Source organism: Heterocephalus glaber, unplaced genomic scaffold, assembly GCF_053883595.1.
Source record: "Heterocephalus glaber isolate CG9 unplaced genomic scaffold, H.glaber_assembly_v1.0 deba00000621, whole genome shotgun sequence".
NCBI lineage: Eukaryota > Metazoa > Chordata > Mammalia > Rodentia > Bathyergidae > Heterocephalus > Heterocephalus glaber.
Genome location: NW_028258153.1, coordinates 23,180,720 through 23,203,182, shown reverse-complemented (window position 1 = coordinate 23,203,182; position 22,463 = coordinate 23,180,720). Strand labels below are relative to the sequence as shown.

Sequence of the window (22,463 nt, the reverse complement as noted above, 5' to 3'; positions counted from 1 at the left end):
GGTAAAAGAGAGACTGGGAGCCATAGTTAAACAAAGAAAAATTGGAAAATATGCAGCAAAATGAGCTTTAGATTCATCTAAGTGTTACAGACATAATGCATTTCAGCAATTGATACCATTACAGTCTTTTTTTTAGGGATCTGACTTTCAAGAAACATGGCTTTTGGGGGTGTAGGAAGATTAGAAAACATGAAGACAGAGAATCAGGCAAATAAAAGAAAATAGTTTTGCCACCCACTGAATCTTAACTTTGCATAAATTTTACTCTGCTTTCTTTTTTCTGTAGCTTATGAACCTAAAAGAAGCATCCTGTTCCATGACTTCCTTCCACCCCCAGGGACTTCAGGCTGTCAGGGCCAGGAAGTTAATGAATAAAAGTCCACGGAGTAACAGCAATTCTTTTAAGGAAGAGGATCTGAGGCAGGGTTTTCAGTGGGTGAGTGAGCTGCTGAGGTTGGTCCAGAAGAATTCAGTGTGTGAGCACCTAGGGCCCCTGGCCCTGACTTTCCACGTACACTGTAGCAATGCTGTCCTCTCCTGGGGGTAGAAAAAAAGTCAACAATAAAAAGAGTGCTCTTTCTTTCTCCCTCATCCCTTTAAGCAGAGGAAGAACCTCCCATTTGGGGCAGCCTCGTCCTACTTGAACTTGGAGAAGCTGGGTGAAGGTTCTTATGCTACAGTTTACAAGGGCATTAGCAGGTGAGTGACTCACAGCTGCAGGAGATTATAAAAATGAGAGGCCCACCCCCTCGTTTTACATCGTAAAGCCAGATGATCCATCTCAGAAGTTCAGAGTTTGGGACCTGTGCAAGACACAAGGCAGTAAGGAGAGTCAATGATGTTTTGAATAGCCTTGAAAGAAAACCAGTCATGCTCTGCTCCTATTAAGATCAGCCCACTAAAACATTGATCGGCATTTCTGCTCTTTTATTCAATTCAAAGAAACATTGATCCAAAGAACAATCCCGCCTGTGGGTAAGGTGTAGACCCCACCCAGGCCTCCCTAAGTGACAGTGACTCAGGTTCGAACTACAACCTGTTGCTTTTGCAGCCTCATTCTGTCACCTGGCCTCAGAAGAACCTTAGAAAAAACTAAGGTTGGTTTCTGTGAAGTAGGAGATATGCAAAAAATAATAAATCCTGTTTTTTCTACACTTAGAAAATATATGAAATGACTGGAGAATAATAATACTCCTTATTCAAAAGCCAAATACTCACTTTGGAAAATTGAATTCCACTGTATTTTAGTTGAGGTGGGAAAATTAGAGGATCTATTCTTTTTTATTCCATGTTACTCTAATGGAGAAAAATAATGATTTAATAGTGGTTAAATGTTCTTTGTTTTTTGTGTAGTTCAGGCTGGCCTTGAACTTACATAATCCTCCTGCCTCAGCCTCCCCTGTGGTGGAATTATAGGCATGCACCACTGATGGCTGGTTTAAAAGTTCATTTTTAAAATGTAATATACCTGCAAAAGAACTATTATTTACCTTAGAGTTTGCATGTTATTATTTTTATTTGTTAAAACAGATTTGTAAAGGAAATATAATTTTAAATATATTGAATAGAAGCAGGATTTAATTCATGTCTGACGATTACCCTAGGAACCAAGAATATAAGATTTCCTTCAAGAAACTCAGCCCGGTAGTAGGTTGAAAAGTGCACTAGAAATACATGTTCAAGTGCACAGAAGGAATAAGTAGAGGTATAATACTTACAGCAAGATTTATAACAGAATTAATAAAACTTGATCACAAATATCCATAAATACTGGACTAGGTAAGTGATCAATTCCATAAAATTGTACTCAGCCATCTAATGTATGGACTAGATGTAGTAATATGAAAAGATGTCTAGTATTTTAAGAGAAAAAAGGCAAGTTACAGAACAATATGTACCCTCTTACACACTCAGATGTGTTGTGCAAATGTAGATTTGTATGTACATAGAAGAGTCAGGAGAAATAGATGAAAGATATTACTTCTAGGGGTTGAATCTACGTCAGGGAAACAATGATCACTCTTAAACTTTTTATTTTATTCTCCACCACAAAGACATTTGATTTATAACATAAAACCCATTTCAAAATACCAAAAAGGCATTTGATAAGTTCAATATCAATTTCTAGTAATTCTATATAAGCCAGGCATGGTGGCACATGCTTGTAATCCCAGCATTCAGGAGACTGAGGCAAAAGGATGGCCATGAGTCTGAGGCCAGCCTGGTCCACATAATGAGTTCAAGGCCAGTGTGGACTATATAGTGAGACCCTGTCTCGAAAACAAAAAACAAGCAAAAAAAAAAACAAACAAAAAACTCTAAACAAAATAAGAACAGAATGAATGACAATTCCTCAATTATGTTGTAGAATATTTCAAGTCAACAGCTTACATGCTTTTTTGTTAAATACTAGGGACATTACTGTTAAATTTGAAAGAGGACAAGAAGGTTCATTATGCATTATTGATAAAAATTATCTCAGCTGGGTGTGTTAGTGCACGCCTATAATCCCAGCCACTTTGGAAGTAGAGGCAAGGTGGTCACTATTTCATGGCCATCCTGGGCAATCCAGTGAGACTCTGTCTCTGAATAAAACAATAAAAAGGACTGGGGATGTAGCTCAGTGGTAGAGCAATGAAAGAGAAAATGCTGAATATCAATTTTTGTGGATTACAGTACTATCTCCCTAAGAGAATTATCTGAAAAACTATTAGAGGTAATAACAGAACAGCAAGAATGATCAGTTACAAAATCAATGTATACTTGTCATAAATTATCTTATGTATTAGAAATAACCATTTAGAAAATGTAGGGAAAATTACTCTCACAATAACAACAAGAATGTGATTATTTACATTGAAAAGCTCAGAATCTATATATTTTCTGAGGAACATAAAAGACTTAAAGAATTGGATAGACATTCATTCTACTAAAATTTATTAATTTTTATATTATAATATCTATTATGTGCCAGGCAATATTTCAGCAGATAAGACTACATTGGAAGACAAGAGACAAATATTTCTGCTTTTATGGAGGCTAGGAAGGATGAGATAGGCAATAACCAAATTAGTAAAATACAGAGAGTGAAAAGTGCTGTGGAAATGAACAAAACAGGGAAGAGGGATAGGAGAGCCAGAGTTGGGGAGTAGATTATGATCTCAGGAGGTCTCACTGGGAAGGAGATACTGGAATAGGGACTCCAGGAAGGAGGCAGCAAGTGAAAAGGTCACTGAGGCAGAATCAGTTTTGGCAGTGGAGGGAGAGAGTGGAGGAGATGAGAGCCAGGAGGAAAGGGTAGTGTGTGTCTGGGCATCATCTAGAGTCTTGTACAGTGACCATTCTAGGGATTAAGTACAGGATATTTGGATTAGAAAATCTTATAGTGTAAAGATGTCAGTGAGTCTTTGAGTTTTGACGTATTCTAAATACAGTTGTCCCCTAGAATCCTGGGGGGGTTGGTCCAGGAGTCTCTTGGACATCAAAATCCTTGAATGCTGAAGTCCCTTATATAAAGTGGTGTGGTATATAATATAACCTAATACCTAATACAATGTAAATGCCATGTAAATAGTTGTTACACTGTATTGTTTAGGGAATGATGACAAGGGAAGAAAGTCAGTACATATTTAGTACAGATGCAATTTTTCCCAAACATTTTTAATCTATGGTTGTTTGAATATACCGATGCAGATCCCACCGATACAAAGGGCTGTCCATATATTCTGAGCTACAATACTACAATTGTGTAGAACAAGTATAAAAGACAGATCAAAGAAGTAGGATTTTGAAAAGTCCAAAACCATTACAAATCAAGTATTAGTAAGATCTAATATACAATCACAGTGGCATTTCAAGTAAGCAGAGGAAAGATGGTTCAATAAATGGAACTGGGATAATTGTTAGCCATTTGGAAAGAAATGAATTTATAATTTGAATATAGTTGGTTAAAGAGTTAACTGTAAAGGAAAACATAAAAGAACTAGAGGAAAAGACAAATTAAGTTGTCTAAACTTGAGGCTGCAATAGTCTGTCTGAGTGTAACATAAGGGAAGTTGCCCCACCTATTCAAATATGTGCCAGGGAGCCCCAATTCTGACACACCTTAATAATTAATTTCATTGAGACAGTGATGGCCAAATTGATATGGAAAACACAAAATAAAATTCAATCCTTTATTATAGAGAGACTTTAGTATTTTTATATATTTATAGTATTTTTTGCAATACCAAGAATTGAACCCAGGGTCTCCTCTCACATGCTAGGCATGCTCTACCACTGAGGTATAGCCCCACCCCTTTTTCACTCTTATTTTAAGAAAGGTTCTCATTAAATTGCCCAGGTTAGTCTATAACTTGTGATCTTCCTGTCTCAGCCTCCCAAATAGCTGAGATTACAGGCATGTACCATTTTGCCTGGCTAACTTTCAGGATTAAAAAAACTCAACATATTCTGTGACCATGAATGATTAAGAAGATTAAGTACAAAGCATTTTCTACACGTATTTGACCAAAAAAACTTTTTGTAGTGATGTAGAACTTACACAGTGTCTAAGTAAAACACTTTGGAAAATATTGAGCACCATAAAGAATTTAAAGTTCAGGGCTTCAGACACAGCCAGGTATGGTGACATACACCAGTGCTCCCAGGATTTGGGAGGTTTATTATGATCCAGCCTGGACTATATGGTAAGACCCTAACTCAAAAATCAAACAAACGTACTTCAAAGACAAAATAAGGCAATTGATGAAAATATGTAAAATATTTCAATAAAAAGGTGGCCAAATAAGCAAAACACATACACAAATAGAAAAGACCAATGAACTTAGGAAAATTTAGTTTTATAAGCAAAAAACTGAAATTAACACACGATCATCTTTTTTATCTATCAAATAGGCCAAAATGTGAAGTTTAAGCAAAAACAAATCCTTACTGATGAGGGAATGCCAAAGCAACATGAAGCCAGCAGAAAGAGCTTCCAAAAGATAACCCTACACAAATTTTAGAAATAGGATCCAGGTGTGGAGCCACACACCTATAATCCCAGCACTTAGGAGGCTGAGGAAGGAAGGTCGCTGAAAGTTCAAGGCCAGCCTGGACAACATAGTGAGTTCAAGGCCAGCTCGAACTGCAGCATGAGACCCTGTCTCAAAAAACAAAAACAAAAAAAATATTTTTTTTCAGAAGTAGAGTAGTATTGAGCCAGGCATGGTGCATGCTTGTAATCCTAGCATTCTGGAAGACTCACACCGGGGGATTGCAAGTCTGAGCCTGCTCAGGGCAACTTAGTGACTTAGCGAGACTCTTCCTCAAAATTAAAAATGAAAAAAGGGGCCCAGGGATTTAGCTCAGTGGCACTACACCTGCCTCACAAGCTCAAGGTCCTGAGTTCAATCCCTGGTACAGCAAGAAAAAAAGGGGGGGGGGCTAGGAATATAACTGAGTGTGAACGCCCTGGGCTCAATCCCCAGTTCAAAAGAATAATAATAATGATAAAGTATTGAATTATAACCCAAAGAATAAAATATGAGTCCATAGTGATATAAATGGTTCATGATGGCACACACATGTAATCCCAGCACTTAGGAGGCTGAGGATCACCTCAAGTTTGAGACCAACCTGGGCTATATAAGGAATTCAAGGCCAGTCTGAGACCCTGTCTCAAAAAACAAATGAATAAATGATTTGATACATTAATAATTAGAGGGAAGAAATAAATTTACCACCCAGTAGAATTCCAACTAATTTATGTAGAAAATCTACCCTAAAAGAGGTGCATAGCAGCTCTCCAATCCTTAAATGTGGGTACTCATAGTGATACTCATGCTAAAGTACAGTACAGAAGTGGGCAAAAGTAGCTTCATCATAGAGAACCAAACATGTTACCTCAGACAGGTAGGTAAGGTCAACATCAAAAGCTGAAAGTCAGGATGACAGTATGTACCCCAAATTAGATCTGATAAAGAAGGCTTCTTACATCCCCCGAACTCATAATCCCAGTCTCATAAGAAAAAGATCAGAAAAATTCAAAGAGAGGGCCATCCTACCAAACATTCCTCAAAACTGTCAAGGAAGGGCCAGTGATTTAGCTCAGTGGAGCTGCGCCTGCCTCACAAGCGCAAGGTCCTGAGTTTGATCCCCAGTACCAAAAAAAAAAACTGCCAAGGAAAATCTGGGAATACCAGTCACAAGGAAACTAAGAGGACATGACAACTAGATAGAAACCTGAATGGAACCCTAGACAATAAAAAGGATATAAAGTAAAAACTAAAGAAATCCTAATAAACTATGAGTTTTAGTTAATAATATGTATCAATATTGATTTGGTAATTATAACTACTGTGCCAAACTAATGTAAGATATATATATGTGATATATCTAGATATATATATGCAAATGTTCTATATTAACTCCTTAATTTTTCTGTAGATCTAAAAATGTTCTAAAAAATGAAGTTTAAAAATACACAATTCTGAACAGTGTTAACCAGGGAGTGGTGCAGTATCCGCCCTCCTGACCACTAGTGCAACAATTTGGGAACATGAGTTCAAATCAATAAAAACATGTGTGCTGCATACTCTTTGACTTAGCAATTGCACATCTTCCCTAAGAACATATTGATTGGGGCTGTGTGAAAAGATTTACCTACAAATATGATCATAACAGTATTTTTATAATAGCTAAAAGCCAAAAACAGTTTACAAGCATTTGGAATTGCCAAAACACATCGTGGCATATTTATCATATTGTACAAGAATGAATGAAAGAAACAAATTTTAAATGAGAAAGAATAGATGACTACTAATATTATAGGAACCCCCCTGTATTAAAACAGCCCATTTAACCCTGCATTGAAGTCTTGTGTTCTCAGTACTTACCTTCCATCACGAACAATACCTATGAATAAGGGAAGAGTGGGAGGAGTTCGACAGATTGTGGAGAGGCTGGGTATTCCAGGCAGTGCTTTGGAGGCAGTGGAAAAATCTGGCTGTCACTCTGAGTCAAATGCAGAAATGTAGTGGGTTTTGAAGGAGAAATGACTTTTTTTTTTAACTTTCTTTTTATAAAGGTTCCCCCAACTACTCCATTGAAAATAGCACGTGTGAGGCCCGGGATTTAGCTCAGTGGTTCTTGTGAGTGTTCGAGCTGGGAGAGTGTTAGCGAGAAGTCACATGGGAAATGAGGGTGGTTGCAGAAGTGCCCAGGAAGGAAATGAAGGGAGCAATGGGCTGCAAAGTAGTACAAGGAAGGTGGTTCCTCTGGATTTGTTTCCTTCAAATGCTCTATAATGATCACATACCACTTCAGTAAAGAGAAAACCATGTTTTGCAATATATCTATGTATATACATTTTACACCAGCTATCTATATAATATATATAGCTATATAGTTTTGTTTTGAGAGAATTGTAGATCCATATGCTAGACTATATTTCTGAAGGAGAACTGCTTTTTTAAAAGCCATCTTTAGTAAAAATTGCTACTTTGAACTATTTCCATAAATGTGTGCCATATCTTCTACCCCCTTTTCTAGGATCAATGGGCAACTGGTGGCTTTAAAAGTTATTAGCATGAACACAGAGGAAGGAGTCCCATTCACAGCTATCCGGGAAGGTAAGAATAGGAAAAGTGGACAAAGATCTGTTTCGATTCCTTGCTTTGGTGAAAAGAAAGAAAGAAAGAGAGAGAGAGAGAAAGAGAGAGAGAGAGAGAGAGAGAGAAAGAAAGAAAGAAAGAAAGAAAGAAAGAAAGAAAGAGCGAGCAAGCAACCAAGCAAGCAAGCACGCAAGCCAGGGATTTAGCTCAGTGGTTCTGGCACCTGCCTTGCAAGCACAAGGTCCCAGTTCGATCCTCGGTACCAAAAAAGAAAAAAGAAAGAAAGAGAGAAAGAAAGGGAAGAAAAAAATTCATTAGGTCTATTTAGCATCTGGTTTCTGGTATTTCTACAAGTAACCTTTTTTGGTGGTACTTGGGGTTGGACCCAGGACTGTCACACTGAACTATGTTCCCCACTCATTTTTTTATCTTTTACTTTGAGACAAGACTTCACTAAATTACTAAGTTGTCCAGGGTGGGCTTGAACTTTTGATCTTCCTGCCTCAGCCTTCTAGAATGTTGGGATTACAGGTATGCACCACCATGCTGGGCTAGGAGTAATATTAAATTATTTTATTTTATTTTACTTTGAGACAGAGTATTAGTCTGTATCCCAAGCTGCCCTCAAACTAAGAGTTTCATGCCTTGGCCTCCTGAGTGCTGGGTTTATAGGCATGTAGCACCACACCCAACAAAATTTGATTGATTCCAGTTTTCCAACAGTTTTTACATTATTATTTTATTATTTATTCTTTAGGATATTAAGATTCAAAATGGTTATGTCACCTGACTGAAATTTTGAACTCAATGAATATTTACTAGATAATTTCCATCTGCTTGGCCTCACTCTGGGTGCTAAAACTTTGTCCATACAATGCCGAAAAATCATGTAAAAGAAAGAAAAATATAATATAATATTAATTCTTCATGGGGAATTTGCCTGAACATCCTTGTTGTTTGATAGTATTTGAAAAACTCCAGGAAGGTGTGTGTGCCTAGCACAGTGCTATATTTCCTTTGTACCCTGGGCAGCAGAGCAAGTAGGTGAGGATGGACTTGGGTCTGCACTGTAGGCCTGTGAGGTTCTAGTGTGGCTCAGTTCACCTCTCGGAGACTTAGTTTATTGCAAATGGAGACTGGTAAGAGTAAAGTACATATTTCATGGAGTTACTGAGGGTAAGATGAGGACTTATCACAGGGTCTATTTTCAGAGTCCAGCCGATACTGACTGTTGTTCTCTTCTTGCTCTACTTCTCGGTGATGTTTTGTTGATCATTAATACAACAAATGATTTATACTATAAATCTCAAAAAGCCAACATAGTGAAAATAAATTGCTAAAAGTATAATTTATCAAATGGCTTATTACATGAGCCATTTAAAGTGATGTTGGGATTGCTATCCACTTCAAGAAGGAAAAAAGGAAAGGCATTTCCCTAACCTCACTTTTTCTCCCTTCTCAGTATTTACCTTTCCTTCTTTACCAAGCACATTCTATATGCAAAGCACATTACTGAATGTTGCAAAGATGAGAAGAAAAACCCCAATCTTTCTTTCATGTTGTTTTAATCCTAACACAGCAGATATTCAAGTAACAAATACATAAAAGATGTGCACAAGGATGAGAACAAGTTTGTTTTAGTGCCTAATGGAGACAGTGAATTTTGAACTGAGCTTAGAGGGATAGGTTATGCAAATAGACATGGAAAAAGCAATTCAGAAAATGAGTTTATAATTTAATTTGATGCCATTTTGAAAAGTCTTTTAGAGCCCCTGGGAAATAAATGGTTTTGAATTTAAGTAGAAGGGCCAAATGGGTATCAGTTTAGCCAGAGCTCATCCTGGTAGGATCAGGTGCACTCTGGGCAACGCATAGTTTTTAGTGTTTAATGTAATGGGAGCTGCATTTACTGATGTTCTTATTAGTGATTTCCATAAAAGGATGACCACATCCAGAAACAGACATGTGGAGAGGGTAAAGAGTATTTCTGAACATAATAGAAGCTCCCAGGTCGCCCACCTAAGGGGAGAGTACGTATGCCCAGGTTCACCTCCTTCCCCGTATCCTGTGTGAGCTCAAGTTTGCCTTTTCTCAGCTTTTGCTCACAGCCAAGTTTTTCAGGTCAACATTTGATGGTTTTACCAGTTTTGCTAACAGATGGCTCTCAGCATGGTTCACAAAAGCTGGATCTGTATTGTTCTGTATGCTAAAGGTTTCTTTCATTGCATATTTAGCAGGGAGCTGCCTCTCCCTCACAGGTGTTTACAATTACATTTAGCATTTGACTGTGGACTCCATCCCTTTGCTTTATGGACTTCCCTTTACTGAAAGCTTTGCTTGTACAATATTGAAAACCACAAAAAGATTTTTGACACATCAGAGGTTGTTAGTCTTCCAGTTTCTAACAATCAATGCTTCTTTTTCCACTGGTGTAAGAGCTTGGAGCCCTTGTTAGCAAGGCCCTCTCTCCTCAAGTAGATGTGAGGCCTCATTTGAGAACATTGGCACTGTCCCATTTTTGCTATAAGAACTCTAAGGATGTGAGGCCAGGGACACGGGAGGTTAAATTAGAAGGACTGGAAGGTAAAATAAGAACAGCTGGAGTTCATTAGTTAACATCCAGGGTCACTAGCTAAAAAGGCAATCAAAAGTCACGTGCAGAAAAACCGAACAAGTAATGTAGCCTTCTTTGAAAAGCCTTGAAGCAGGAGTTGGGTTTCCAGAGCAGTTGGGCTACTCTGCTGGCATGGCAGCCTGAGATTTTTTGAGCAGGATTTGCTGCATGTTCAGTTTCTGTGTAGGTAGAATACAAGTGGCAGTTTATTAGTCAGGTCATTTGGAGTGCTATTTGTTTTCATTTGCTCTTAACATGTAACATCATGAAATTAACAGAAGTATGAACAGTACTCAGGGAAACATATCTTAATACATGTGCCAGGTCTTTTCCAGACCTCTTTCAATCCTCTTAAATTTAAGAGATAATATATTATTATTCTACTGTATAGCCATCATTCAAACCACATCTCTGATTCAAAAATCTGTAACTTTCTATACATTCATTCTATAAATATTTATTGGGTATCCACTATGGCCAGCACTCTCCTACTAGATAAACAGTAATGTACAAAATAGACATGTTCCTTCCTACCTTCTCTCTTTTGCTAATTAAAAAAGATGAAAGGCCTTCATAGTAACTTAGAAAATCTTTCATAATTGGCTCAGAATTATAATCCAAATATTTCTTTTTACAAGCAGGTGAAAATACCTTCATTTGAATAGGTCAATAGTTTGTGTTTTCTGTAAAAACGGTGTTTCTTAATTTTATTAAACTCTCAATATCTTAATAATGTGCCTTATTTTAAATATCTTTCTAAAAATGGTCACCTTCTGGTTTAAACCAAGGACCTTTCACCTGTTAGTGATATTTTCTTGGGAAGCAGTCATTTAACTCACCTCTTTTGAGAAGTAAACACATGATATACTCCTACCTCTGCAGTCTTTTATTTTGCCCCTTACACTAATTCTAGGAAGTAAAATGTGTTATTTTTGTTGTAGTGGTGAAGGAATCTGAGCTCAGAGAAGTTGGGTAACTTATTTGAGGTCACAGAGCTAGTAATTAGAGTTTTTAGGTACTAGGACCCATATCTATTCTATTTTAAATCCTTTCTTCTTTGTTATATAAATTTGGAAGGGCATTTCTCCTTTACGAAGAGGAAAATTAAAAATAGAAATCTGTTTTTATCATGTATTCCATATAAACATTAAGGAAAATGCAGGAAAACCAATTTTTTTTTCTTGGTTCCGGGATCAAACTCAGGACCTTGTACTTGCTAGGTAGGCACGGTACCACTGAGCTAAATCCCCAGCCCAGGAAAAACATTTTAAAGAAAAAAATATATAATATTGTATATTCAGCAATTTTGATTCTATCATTGATTCTAAAGCACCAGTAATTGCAGCATTTAAATCAGAAGTAGTTTCAGCTAAAAATATTTTTAAGATCAATTTGCTAGTAGAAAATTGTAATTGCATTACAAAGTAATTATTCCCAACCCATATATTTTGAAAACTGAGCCAAAAATAGTCTAAAGAAACTTGCTGACGTTATATAATAGGATAAAGGAGGAGTCTGATTAGAATCTCTGCGTCCATGTGGTAGTATATGCCTGTAATTCCAGCACTCATGAGCCTGAGTCAGGAGGATCAGGAATTCAAGGCTAGCCTGGGCCACATAGTAAGACTCTGTTTCAAAAAGCAAAATCAAGACAAAAAACCTCTAGTCACCCATTACCAAAAAGTATTAGAGCAGTCCTGGTTGACAAGTTTGCTACTGAATTCAGGCAAATCACATCATGGATATAGCATCTTCACATATTCATAGTTATATCTTTATAAAACACAATAATGGCAGGACGGAGATATTCACAACTAAAGCAAAAAAGGTAGAGTAACATCAAGACATTATGACATGTTCAATTGCAAAGCACTATTTTTTTAAACTTTACTAAACCCCAAATCAGAACAAAATCCAACCAAGAAGTTAAATATTTTTGTCATGAAATGAAAATATTTTTTCTAAATTATTAAATATTTTACTTTATAATATTATTATATCTAAATTATTAGATATCTATGAGCTGAATAAACATCAGTCATGAGTAATTTTTCCTGATCTTTGGTATTATTATTTTTTTAATATTTCTTCTTTGACTTCCTGGGGTTTTAATGATCATACTAAGCTGGGCAGGGGATGTAGCTCAGTGGTGCCTCTCCTGCCTGGCAAGCGGGAGGTCCTAAGTTCGATCCCAGGTACAAAAAAAAAAACCAAAACAAAAGCTATCTTTACATCTAAGTTAATATAAAATTCTTGTAACAATGTCTTGTATGTCTTAAATACTCAATAAGTGTTAGCTATTATTATCATCACCATTATAAAATTATTTTAAAAGCAATGTGTAGCTCAGTCATGGTAGAACGTGTATTTACAGTGCACAGGCTCTCGGCTCGATCACTAGCATCTCCCCACCACCAAAAGGCAGTCAAGGAAACCCTACTGAGACTTTAAAACAAAAACAAAAACAAAAAACTTCCTCCATTTATCTTGGTGTCTTTGAAGGAAAACAAAAATAAGTACACTTGAAATACATGAATTATAAAAACAATAATTATACCAGTATCAGAATGCTGATTTTAGGATATTTCTTCCCCTCTCGGTAGGCTTCTCAGTTGTAACTCTAAAACTATTAAATCTCTAGAAAAGAAATAACATTGACCTGTGAAGATTATGAGACATTCTTGAATTTAGAAAAAAAAAAAAATGTCCTTTCCTTTCTGGGTGTAAAATCTACACATCTGAGACTCAGGGTATCTTAGATCCTTTGATGGATGCACCAAACCATATATCAACCCTACCAGGAGACTAAAGCTTTAAATATCATCTGCTGTTTTGTGAAAATTCCATATTAATTACTCAGTAAAATTCAGTTTCCATGTAGCTGTTTCAGTAGTCCTGGGGCATGAGAAAAGTAGTAGAAATGGCCATAAAACAGAACATTCATGATTTAATGAGGCTGTGATTAAAAGAAGCAAGAAATCTTCAACAGAAACACTGTCTGTCAGCAAACTATATCTGTGATATTAGTTAAATAAGAAACCACAAATTCACCAATAAATATTTACTGAGTGCTTGTAATATTATCAGACATTATTCTAGGCACTGAGGATATAACAATAAGGAAAAAAAGACAAGAGTGCTGGCTCTCAAAGAAGTTTCTTTTCTCAAACATTTTATGTCATGGCAATGAATGCTTTGGAAAAGAAGAAAACAGGGCCAGCGATAGAGCTCACTGGAACTGGAGGGGGTGGAGTGCTGCTATTCCATCTGCAGTGGCCACAGGATCCCCGTGCCTCACATGCATCATTTGAGCAGAGTCCTGAAGGAAGTGAGGGAGGAAGCATGCAGAGAACTGAGCAGAGTCTCCCAGGCAAAGAACAGTGAAGGATAGACAGGAGGAGAACTGTGTTTGTAAGTGTCCAAGGAACCTGTAGGAGGCCCGTCCGTGTGTGACCTTAGAGCACAGCTGGGTGGAGAAGGAGCTGGACAGGCCACCAGGAGTCTCAGATTTTCCTGAGTGAGATAAGAGCTTTCTAGAGAGTTTGGCACCAGGAGAGACCAGTCCTGACTTACTGGAGCAGAGTCACCATGGCTGGCCATTCTGTAGAGACAGTGAGAAGGAAGACAAGAAGCGGGGAGACCAGTTGCTTCTGTACTTGCAGTAATTCAGCCAAAATATGACTGACTTGTCCCAGGATGGTGGCAGAGGACATGGCCAGAAGTGAGGGCTTCTGCACAACTGTTGCCAACAGATTTGCTCATGGGTTGCATGAGGGTTTAAAAATAATTGTTGAAAGCTGGGTGTGGTGGAGCATGCCTGTAATCCTAGTACTTGGGAGGCTGAGGCAGGAGGATCACCATGAGTTCAAGGTTAGCCTAGGCTATGTAGTAAGTTTGAGGCCAGCCTGAACTGCATAGTGAGACCCTGACTCAAAAATAATAAAAATAATAATTGTTTAGAGCAATTGCCATCTACTAGATTGGTGAGCCTTCATAAAGTGGAAGAACGGCTTAAAAATATTTCTGCAAAGAAATTGTGAACCAAAGATAAGACCAATAATACAAATATAAGTGAACAGCCAAGAAATGGCAAAAGGTATACGTTTTCTACTCCAACAAAACTGCAATTGTCAAGAAAATTACTTGAGGAGATACCCACTATTGTTAGCAGTAAGCCTCATCCAAGTAAATATTGTTCTGCCAGCTTATTAGCCAATGATTGTTTGAAGCTGTACTGATTGAGAAAGCATATTGCCGTAATTTTTTAAATAAGCAGAGGGAGCTTTAGTAACTTAAGTAACACTAAAATTGCACTAAAAATACTCAGAAATTTCAGTGGGTTTTTTTTTTTTGGTTTTTGGTTTTTTTTGAAGTGGTGCAGGGGATCAAACCTAGGGCAAGAGTCATAATGCTGAATTGCATCCCCAGCCCCTAAAACTAATTTTGATGTATGCTTTGTAGTATGTATGTGTGTATGTACATATATGCATGTGCACATGCATGTGCACATGCATGTGTGTGTGTGTGTGTGTGTGTATGGAAAGGAGAGGGAAAGAGAGAGATTCATGGACTAATGTATAAACAAAAATAAATATAAAATACAACCATTCACAACTGATGGTCAAGAGTCATGGTTGTAGCACCATGGAGGGTGTTGAAAACTTTAGCAGAAACATACCATAAACAAGACTTTAATACTGGGATTAATGGGTTCAAAGTGAAAGGGAGCAAGAAAATGACATGAAGATATTAATTCTCTTTGCCTCCATGTAATGCTTTCGGTTAACAAGGGTTTTACAAATAGAATCTGAGTCCATCCTCATATCCTCCCTGTGAAGTAGAGTCAGGGAAGACAATTCTTCTTTTCACAATGACTGAACTGAGACTTGCAATACTCTCTAGAGCTTATTCAGATGGAAATTGATAGGGCCAGGCTTCATATTAGGGATCACAGCTCCACAGACAATTCTCCCTGAAGACACTGAATAATTATGCTTGATAAATTAAGTGCTTAATTTTAACTAAGCCTTGTACTAGGTGGAGTGGTGGCATCCAAAAGAGAATCACTCTTTGTTCCCATGAAGAGCTCCATGTGGATCTAGAGAGATAAAACAGATGCCTGTGAAATTATTCATTAAATTTACAAAGCAATGTATTTATAAAAGTGAAATAATAAATTTAATCCATTAGGATTCTGGGGGCAAAGAGTAAAACAGCACAGCAGGGTTAACAGGTGCTGTGATACAGCTTCAGTTGTAAGAGGTTCCCAACTCAAGCCAATTTAATAAAAAGAAATTCACTGGCTCACAGACCTGATAACTACAGGCTTGCAGGGCACAAGCAGCATCTCTGAGATTCCATGTCTTTCCATTACTCAACACTCAGTTTCTAGGCCTTACCTTTTCTTTTTCTCTCAGTAATGAAGATGGAGCCCATAGCCTCATGCATAGTAGGCAAGCACTCTACCACTGAAATATACACCACAGCCCCTCTCTGCCTTCCTTTCATTCATTTTCAGGCATGCTGTCACTAGGTGTTGGTAATCAAACCCCAGAAGTTCCTGGATGAATTCCACAAGCTCAGCCTACACAGTGGAATAGAAAGCATCTCTTCCCTAATTGCACTAGCAAATAAGGCTTTCCTTAGCTTAATATTTTGCCTGTCTCTGAACCAAACACTATGGGGGGGGGGGGTGTCCTGTGCTGTGATTGGCCAGTTTTAAGTCACGTGTCCACTCCTGGGTAGAGGTGCAGTCAGCCCTACCATAATGGTCTGGATTGAATAGGAAGATGATTGATTTTCCAGAGGGAAATAGAAGTGTATTCACTAGAAGAGAGAGTGGTGGTCAAAGGGCAAACCAACAGATTCGTTACATTAAGGAGATTCTTATCCTTAAAACAGTATAAGATTCCTGAAGGAAATAATTCTGCTCCCAAATTTAAAGGATAGTTTGAGCTTATGGAATTCTGTTGTAGCAGGTGCAGGAGTTTCATGAAATGTAGAAATGCAGACATACTCTACAGAACATGATTTGAGTTTTTAATGCTTAGCTTTTTTTTTCCTTTAAGTTTTAAAGACACTGTCACCTTATACAGGGATGCCCTGAGCAGAGACTCATCATCTCTATATTTATCCTTTTTTTGGGTCTCCACCCTCCTGAAGCTAGCTGCTCTTCTTATCTCTGTAACCCCAATGACATCCTTTCAAAACTTTTCCCAGCCATCCCAGGCTTTTTAGGGTGCATTCTCTCCTTTAAAAAGCTGCTATTAGGAGTTAAAGTGGAGGAGGAGGAAGCTCCCCACTGCCATTCCACCGCTCCTAGGGCAGAGGAGGTGAGCCAATCCCAGCACCCAGGAGGAGGCGCCCTGCCACCATTCCACCGCTCCCAGGGCAGAGGACGTGAGCCATGTGGGTGCCAGCAGCATCCACTCCACCCCCTATGGAAATGAGAAGACACATAAACAAGCCTCAAAAACAGACTTCCAGATCAGCTACAGCAAACCCAATCTGATACTCAACCACCTGGACTCCCTGAACTGGCAACAAAAGAAGATCTGGAAAAAAATGAATATCAGAAATAATTTCTCAGATAATAGCAAAGATTGTGCCCATAGCACAAGACATGATTAATAAATCTAGACAGGACACAGATAAAAATAGAGGATCTGAGTAACACGGTGGAATCCCAACATAGGAAACAAATGGAATCCATACAACAGATACAAACAGATTTCCAGGAGATTAAAAACTCCACTGAAAGTCTATGCAGCAGAATGAACCAATGTGAGGACCGAACTTCAGCTATAGAAGATAAGATTACAATTAGTGACCAGGAAAAGAAAAATTGCTTTAAAATTGTAAGGGACCACAAGAAATCAATCCAGCAGCTGCTAGGCAATGCAAAGAAGAATAACATAAGACTGATTGGAGTCAAAGAAGAAACAGGGGAGAGTGCAGATGACATAAAGTGTTCACAGAAGTGATGGCAGAAAACTTCCCAAGGAGGGGAGAAGAACTTGACATACAGATAAGTGAGCCATATAGGACTCCAACTAGCCTTGATCAAAAAAAAATATCTACACATAGGCATGTAAGTTAGGATTCCAGAAACCCAATAGAAGAACAAAATTCTACAAGCAGTGAGAGAAAAGAAACAAATCACATACAAAGGAAAGCCCATCAGAATCACAGCAGACTTCTCAATGCAAACCCTCAAGGCAAGAAGAGCTTGCAGTGATGTATTTCAAGCCCTAAAGGAAAACAGCCTCCAACCCAGATTGATGTACCCTACAAAACTATCTTTCAAAATGGATGGAGAAATAAGATACTTTCATGACAAAGAGAACCTTAGGAACTTCATGAATATCAAACCAGCACTCCAAAAAATTTTAGACAATACCCTAGGAAAAGACAGTGAGGATCACAGCCCCAGGAAGCCCAGCAGAATGAATCCATTGGGCATGACAAATTAAACGCAAAGGGGGAGAATCCAACAAAAAGAAAAAGTCATGACAAGGCTTTTAAAACTTTTAATTTCATCTCCCCAATGAGTGTATAATTCAGTCTTGTAATTGTACTGATTAGTATTTTTCTGATTCTAGTGTTGCACACCTTTCCTTGTGCTGTACTGGCTATTTATCATCTTCTTATGTCTACTTTTTAATTGGGTTATCTATTAATGAGCTGTAAGAGTTCTTTATATATTCTGGTCATAGGTTATATGCATTGTAAATATGGTCTGTTTAAGGACTACTTTTCATTTTAATGATGTCATTTAAAGTTCTAAATTTTGATGGAATCTCATTTATCAATTTTTTTCTTTTATACATCATGTTTTTTGTATCCTAGGTAGTTCTTGCCTACCCTAAATTCATAAACATTTTCCCTTATAATTTCTTCTTAAACCTTTATACTTTTAGGCTTTCATATTTAGGTTCATAGATCCCTTCAAGTTATTTTTATGTATGGAAATAAAGGGTTTGTTAATTTTTTATCTACAGATACCAGGTATTCTAGTGCCATTTGCTGAAAACACTATCTCTTCCTCGCTCTTGAACTGAGTTTGTATTCTATAAAATGGTAATGTTAAATAATCTTTCAAAACTCAGTGGACCATATATGTGTGGTTCTATTTCTAGATTCTCTGTTTTATTCCAGTGATCTATATGTCTTTCCTTACACCAACACTGCCTTGATTACTGTAGCTTTAGAGGAAGTCTTAAAATTAGGTACTAAAAAAAAACATTGTTTTTTTTTTCTTTTTCTTTTTACTTTTCTAGGTCCTTTGTACTCCTGCATAACTTTTAAATTTCAATATCCAATTCTTCATTTATAGCAAGTATACATAGACCTGAATTTTTATATATACCTTGTGTTTTCTAATCCTGCTAAATTCAAGTACAAGTTCTAGGGGCTCCTAGAGATTTCTTAGTATTTTCTCTGTAGATGATCATTTCATCTACATATAAAGATTTTGCTTCTACCTTGCCAATCCCATCCTAATTGTCATTTTATTGCCAGACTATTTTGGTTTAGGCCTATGTTTTAAAGTTCAATGGACAGATGAAGAGTAGGCATATTTTGCCCTTGTTCCCCACTTTAGGGAGAAAGCATTGTATCTTCTCCATTCATAGAAGGTGTTTTTGCTGGAAGTATGGAGTACATCTCTTTAATCTGTGAGAAGTTTCTGTTCTACTTCTAGTCTCCTGATAGCTTTTACCATGAACAGCTGTAGAATTTAGTCCAATACTTTTTCTCCAACTAGTAACAGGATCACATGGCTTTTTCCTTTCCTCTGTTAAAATGATGACTTCTGGGGATGGCTCTTCCAATGCTGAACCAACACTGCCATCCCTATAATAAAACCACTTTCTACATACTGCCAGATCTGACTTCTAAGAGTTTCTTTTGTTAAACAAATTTCTATCTATGTTCATACTTTTTTCTTCTATTACCTTTATCTAGTTTTAGGATTAGCACAATGTTGATTTCCTAAAATGAGGGGAGAAGTGTTCCTTCTTTTTTCTGCTTTAATTGCTTGATATAATTTATCAGTTAAAATGTATATGAGCCTGCTGTTGTCATATAGATAGGTTTTCAAGCTAGGAATACACTTTCTTTAATAGGTGCTATTCAAATTTTATATTTCCTCCAGAGTTAGTTTCATTAATTTGTCTTCCAAGGTACTTCTTAGAAGTTGTCAAATTTATTTCAAAACAGATTTTTGAAATATGCTTTCTATGTCCTTTTAAATTCTGTAAAATCTGTGGTAATGTCTCCTAGATCTTGATATTGTAATTTAAAAATGTATAATTGATATTGTGTAATAGGAAGAAAAGGTCTACAGGAGCAGGGGAAGTGGGAGGGGTAGGGGAAAGGAAAGAAGGGAAAAGAAAAAATATGGGAAAAGAAAAAATATGAGATAAGAAAAAAATGGAAACAAAGTCTTTGCAAATAAGGAAGGGTGGAGGGGGTGAAGGAAGGGCAGGGAAAGCAGAAAAAATATAAGAACCAAGATATTCATGTAATGGTACAAGATCCCAATGATGTATGTAACTATATTTTACACCTAAAATGTACCAATAAACTTAATGCGGGGGGAGAAAAAAGGAGTTGAAGGGGAACTCAGGAGTAGAGTATTTGTCTAGCTTGCAGGCATCTTTGGGTTTTATACCCAGCACCCCTCCCCACAAACTAAGAATTAAGGGACTGTTGTCAGCACTCCCACTTCCCTGTGCTCCCCAAGTTTGACCCTGTCCTCTTTCAAAGTTTGCATTTTCTCCTTTCCACAGAGACTTGCAGCTTTTCCTTTACGAAAGCCTCCTCACTCTATTTATTGCGCGTCAACAGTTCTTCACCCCATGCTCTTATCCCTGCTCACCTCCACCATCCCTGTTGACCTCTGGTGCAACTTTGTACTCTGGAGACTGGTGACATGTTGCAAAGTCTTGCTGTAGAAGACAGATGCTCTATTTCCTGCTCCTCAATGGCCTTTGTCTCTCCAGGCCCCCTTTCCTATAGTTCTGGAGTGGATATGATGGGATTCTCAGAGGAGAGCATTCACAAAGTGCTCTGAGTGCTCTGATGAAATTGATTAGGTAAATGGAAACATATTTCTTTGCAACCACTGTATCCTATAAGAACAAGTTGAATAAATGTAGTGGTTCACCATTTTTAAAATAATGAAAGTCCCTTGTCATTTTACTATTCTTTGAGGAAAGATTTATGTTCAAGAGCAAAAAGCCAGAGTGCTTGGTTTGAAATGTTTGAAAAATAAATACAGGTATTGTTTGATAGTTTTAAAGCAGCACTTTTATTATCAGTAATTGATTTAACATTTTGTTTAATCTTTCTAGCTTCTCTCCTGAAGGGTTTGAAACATGCCAATATCGTGCTCCTGCATGACATAGTTCACACCAAAGAGACATTGACATTCGTTTTTGAATACATGGTGAGTTCTCCAGCATTTTACAACACAGGAGGAGAGCCTGGTGCTTGGCTAATGAATCTGTTAATATTTTATGACATGATAAAACTTTCATAACAATGTGGAAAGTATCATGGCAATCTTCTTTGTTATGATTAGTGGAGCCTTATGATTGTTACAGTCATCTTTAATCTGCTTCTTACTCATTATTTTTGCTGTTCTTTTTCCCCTATCAGCAATAATAAACTAGGAATTTGAGTTCACCTTCTAATAAAAAAGTTTTTATTTTTCAAATCTACTTTTAACCACTATTTGAGCAGAATATAACACTTTTTCTCTGATAATAAGTATATATCATAAAATAGTTTAAAACTGTATACAAAGAATAGATCATTTTGCATTTTTTAAAGAAAAAAGATTCAGATGAGTAGAAAGAAACCATGAAGTGTGTGTACTTGACTTGCCTTGGGAGGAAAAGTTCCTGTGTTGGGTTCAGTGCCAGTCATAGAAAGTGGGTCAAGAAACAGGCTTCCTTCTATGAGCAACCAGTTAGAAAAAGACATTGTGCTACACCTTTACAGTGGAGTCTCAGAAAACCTGATTATATTCCTTGCCTCCCTTAGTCTAAAAACCTACCTCTTCCTGCCTGCTGAGCAATGCTCAGGCCTCTGGTTGGCTGTTTGATACTCTCCACACCCCTCAATTCACCGTTTTCTCTTTCTACTGTACTGTTTAGCACACAGACCTGGCCCAGTATATGTCTCAGCACCCAGGAGGGCTGCATCCTCACAATGTCAGGGTGAGTACCTGAGGGTGGGGCTCCTTCTGGACTGCCCAGGAGAGGGTTTTGAAACAGATTTCCATCACAAAGCAAAGTCTCATGGCCCTAAGCAAGAAGATAGATATCATTGATATCTAGAGAAATGCTTAAAAAAAAAAAGAGTTGTCCCTCAAGTGATGAAACAATTGTCAGCTGTTTTCTGGGCAGCCTATTCCCTGTCAGTCCTTGTTACCATACAGATGTGTTTTTAGAGTAGACACTAATTACAAAGAGTGGTGTTAAAAGCAGAGAAGTGAAGCTAGGGAATCATAACATAAATATCTTCTTCATAGCAGACACTACTGCAGTTTTTATGATAAAGTTTGCAATGCTTCTTCTAGCTGATCCTATTATACATATGGGCTAAATTTCATTTTCCTGTCAGTACAATAGAAATAACAGTAAACTATTAATTAGCTGTACTTCTACATCTGTTCATTTTAGAAACCATTTGTAGTTCATACTTTTCATTGCCTAAGGTTGTATGGCATTAATTAATTGATTGACTCTTAAAATAACCATATGAGATTTGTATATAGTATATTCCTTTAACTAATATTTATTTATGGATTTGTTTATTCATTCAAGCAATATTTATTGAATACATATTGCTTTATTATATTAAGTTCTGTGGTTTCAATAACAAATAAGTTCTGGGGTTTTGGGGTTTTTTTTCCAGTACCTGGGATGAAACTCAGGACCTTGTGCTTTTGAGGTAGGCACAGTGCCACAGAGCTAAATCCCCAGCCCTTAAGTTGTGTTTCTTATTTTCAATACACTTAAGCACAATTAGCTATATGGACTTACCTGAGCAGAAGCAAAGCCATGCTAACTGGAGGTACTATGGAAGCACATAAGAAGGGGGCCTAATCTAGTCCTGGAGTCAAGGATTTGGAAAGAAAGGTTTGAAGACAAGGAGTTGTGGAAAATGAAGTAAAAAAATTAAAGCAGCTGTTTGGAGAATAGGGTAAAGAACTGGCCAGGCAAACTAGGAAAGACTGGTTAACG

At 37.4% G+C, this 22,463-nt stretch overlaps 1 protein-coding gene across 2 annotated transcripts in view; it reads left to right on the top strand.

Moving 5' to 3' along the window:
• Positions 1-22,463, top strand: part of Cdk15 (cyclin dependent kinase 15) — a 91,461-nt gene that overhangs the window by 761 nt on the left and 68,237 nt on the right. Inside the window, exons 2-6 of one of the 2 annotated variants that reach the window (XM_021263624.2) lie at positions 287-436; positions 602-699; positions 7,534-7,613; positions 20,565-20,659; positions 21,372-21,434. In XM_021263624.2, coding sequence (XP_021119283.2) covers positions 287-436; positions 602-699; positions 7,534-7,613; positions 20,565-20,659; positions 21,372-21,434 — 486 coding nt within the window. The remainder of the gene's footprint in view (positions 1-286; positions 437-601; positions 700-7,533; positions 7,614-20,564; positions 20,660-21,371; positions 21,435-22,463) is intronic. The other variant, XM_004851207.3, reaches the window with a different exon arrangement.